The 762-nt window shown below is 37.8% G+C and overlaps 1 protein-coding gene across 2 annotated transcripts in view; it reads left to right on the top strand.

Moving 5' to 3' along the window:
- The window catches only part of FAM169B (family with sequence similarity 169 member B), a 66,172-nt gene extending 65,611 nt beyond the window's left edge, over nt 1-561 (top strand). For both annotated transcript variants that reach the window (XM_025206252.1, XM_006025459.3), the window contains exon 9: nt 181-561. In XM_025206252.1, the coding sequence (XP_025062037.1) occupies nt 181-405 (225 nt within the window). In that variant the 3' untranslated portion in view covers nt 406-561. The remainder of the gene's footprint in view (nt 1-180) is intronic.
- Nucleotides 562-762: the final 201 nt, after the last annotated feature.

Genomic DNA, 762 nt, shown 5'->3' on the forward strand with positions numbered 1-762 from the left:
CTGCTTCCAGCACTAGTTAACTATCTTGTATAAATAAAAGGCTCAGGTTCTTGTCTCATTAGGTTAGGGTGGCTTCTGTTGACCGGGGCATCTTGGATTAAGATCAGGTCATTACTTATGCTGTTTATATAGATCTTTAATAATATGGAATGTTCTTTATGTCTCCTGTGGTAATTTCAGGGAGATGAACGAGTTCCTGATGATGGGAAAGAGGCACAAGATGCCAAGGAAAATGCAGATGATACAGCTACAGAAGCAAGGCCATTAGACCTGCAAGCTATTAGGGAAGAGGACTTCAGTCCAGGTGTACCTGATGCTCAGCAGTGCAAAGAATCCAGGAAAAGAGTAAGCACAGGGGATTCGGTTGTAGACAAGGCTGCTAAGCAGCTCAGAGTTATACCTTAATTGACTTGCTCAGGAAGGAGCAAGATTCATAATGCAGTCATTAAAATGAATACAATAGACTAAAATATTAATAATCTCTAACCCCAGAGAGATTTCTTCAGGTTAGTTACAAGTGTTTTGCAAGGTTGATACTCTATAGCTTGTGCGCTGTTTTAAATAAACCTATTGTTTTTCTAATTGTCTTTTTCATTTTTGTCTCACTCAGAAATTAAATAGTAGTCAAGCCTAATTATTTTCCTGCTCTGAAAATATTTTAATGAATGAGATGTCTGAGAGAGAATAATTGGGGGGCTTGTAGATACTGATGCAAGAAGATATTTCTATGGAAACAACTTCCTATACTATGGAAAGGAGATA

The sequence above is a fragment of the Alligator sinensis genome, unplaced genomic scaffold (assembly GCF_000455745.1).
Source record: "Alligator sinensis unplaced genomic scaffold, ASM45574v1 scaffold1004_1, whole genome shotgun sequence".
Lineage (NCBI taxonomy): Eukaryota > Metazoa > Chordata > Crocodylia > Alligatoridae > Alligator > Alligator sinensis.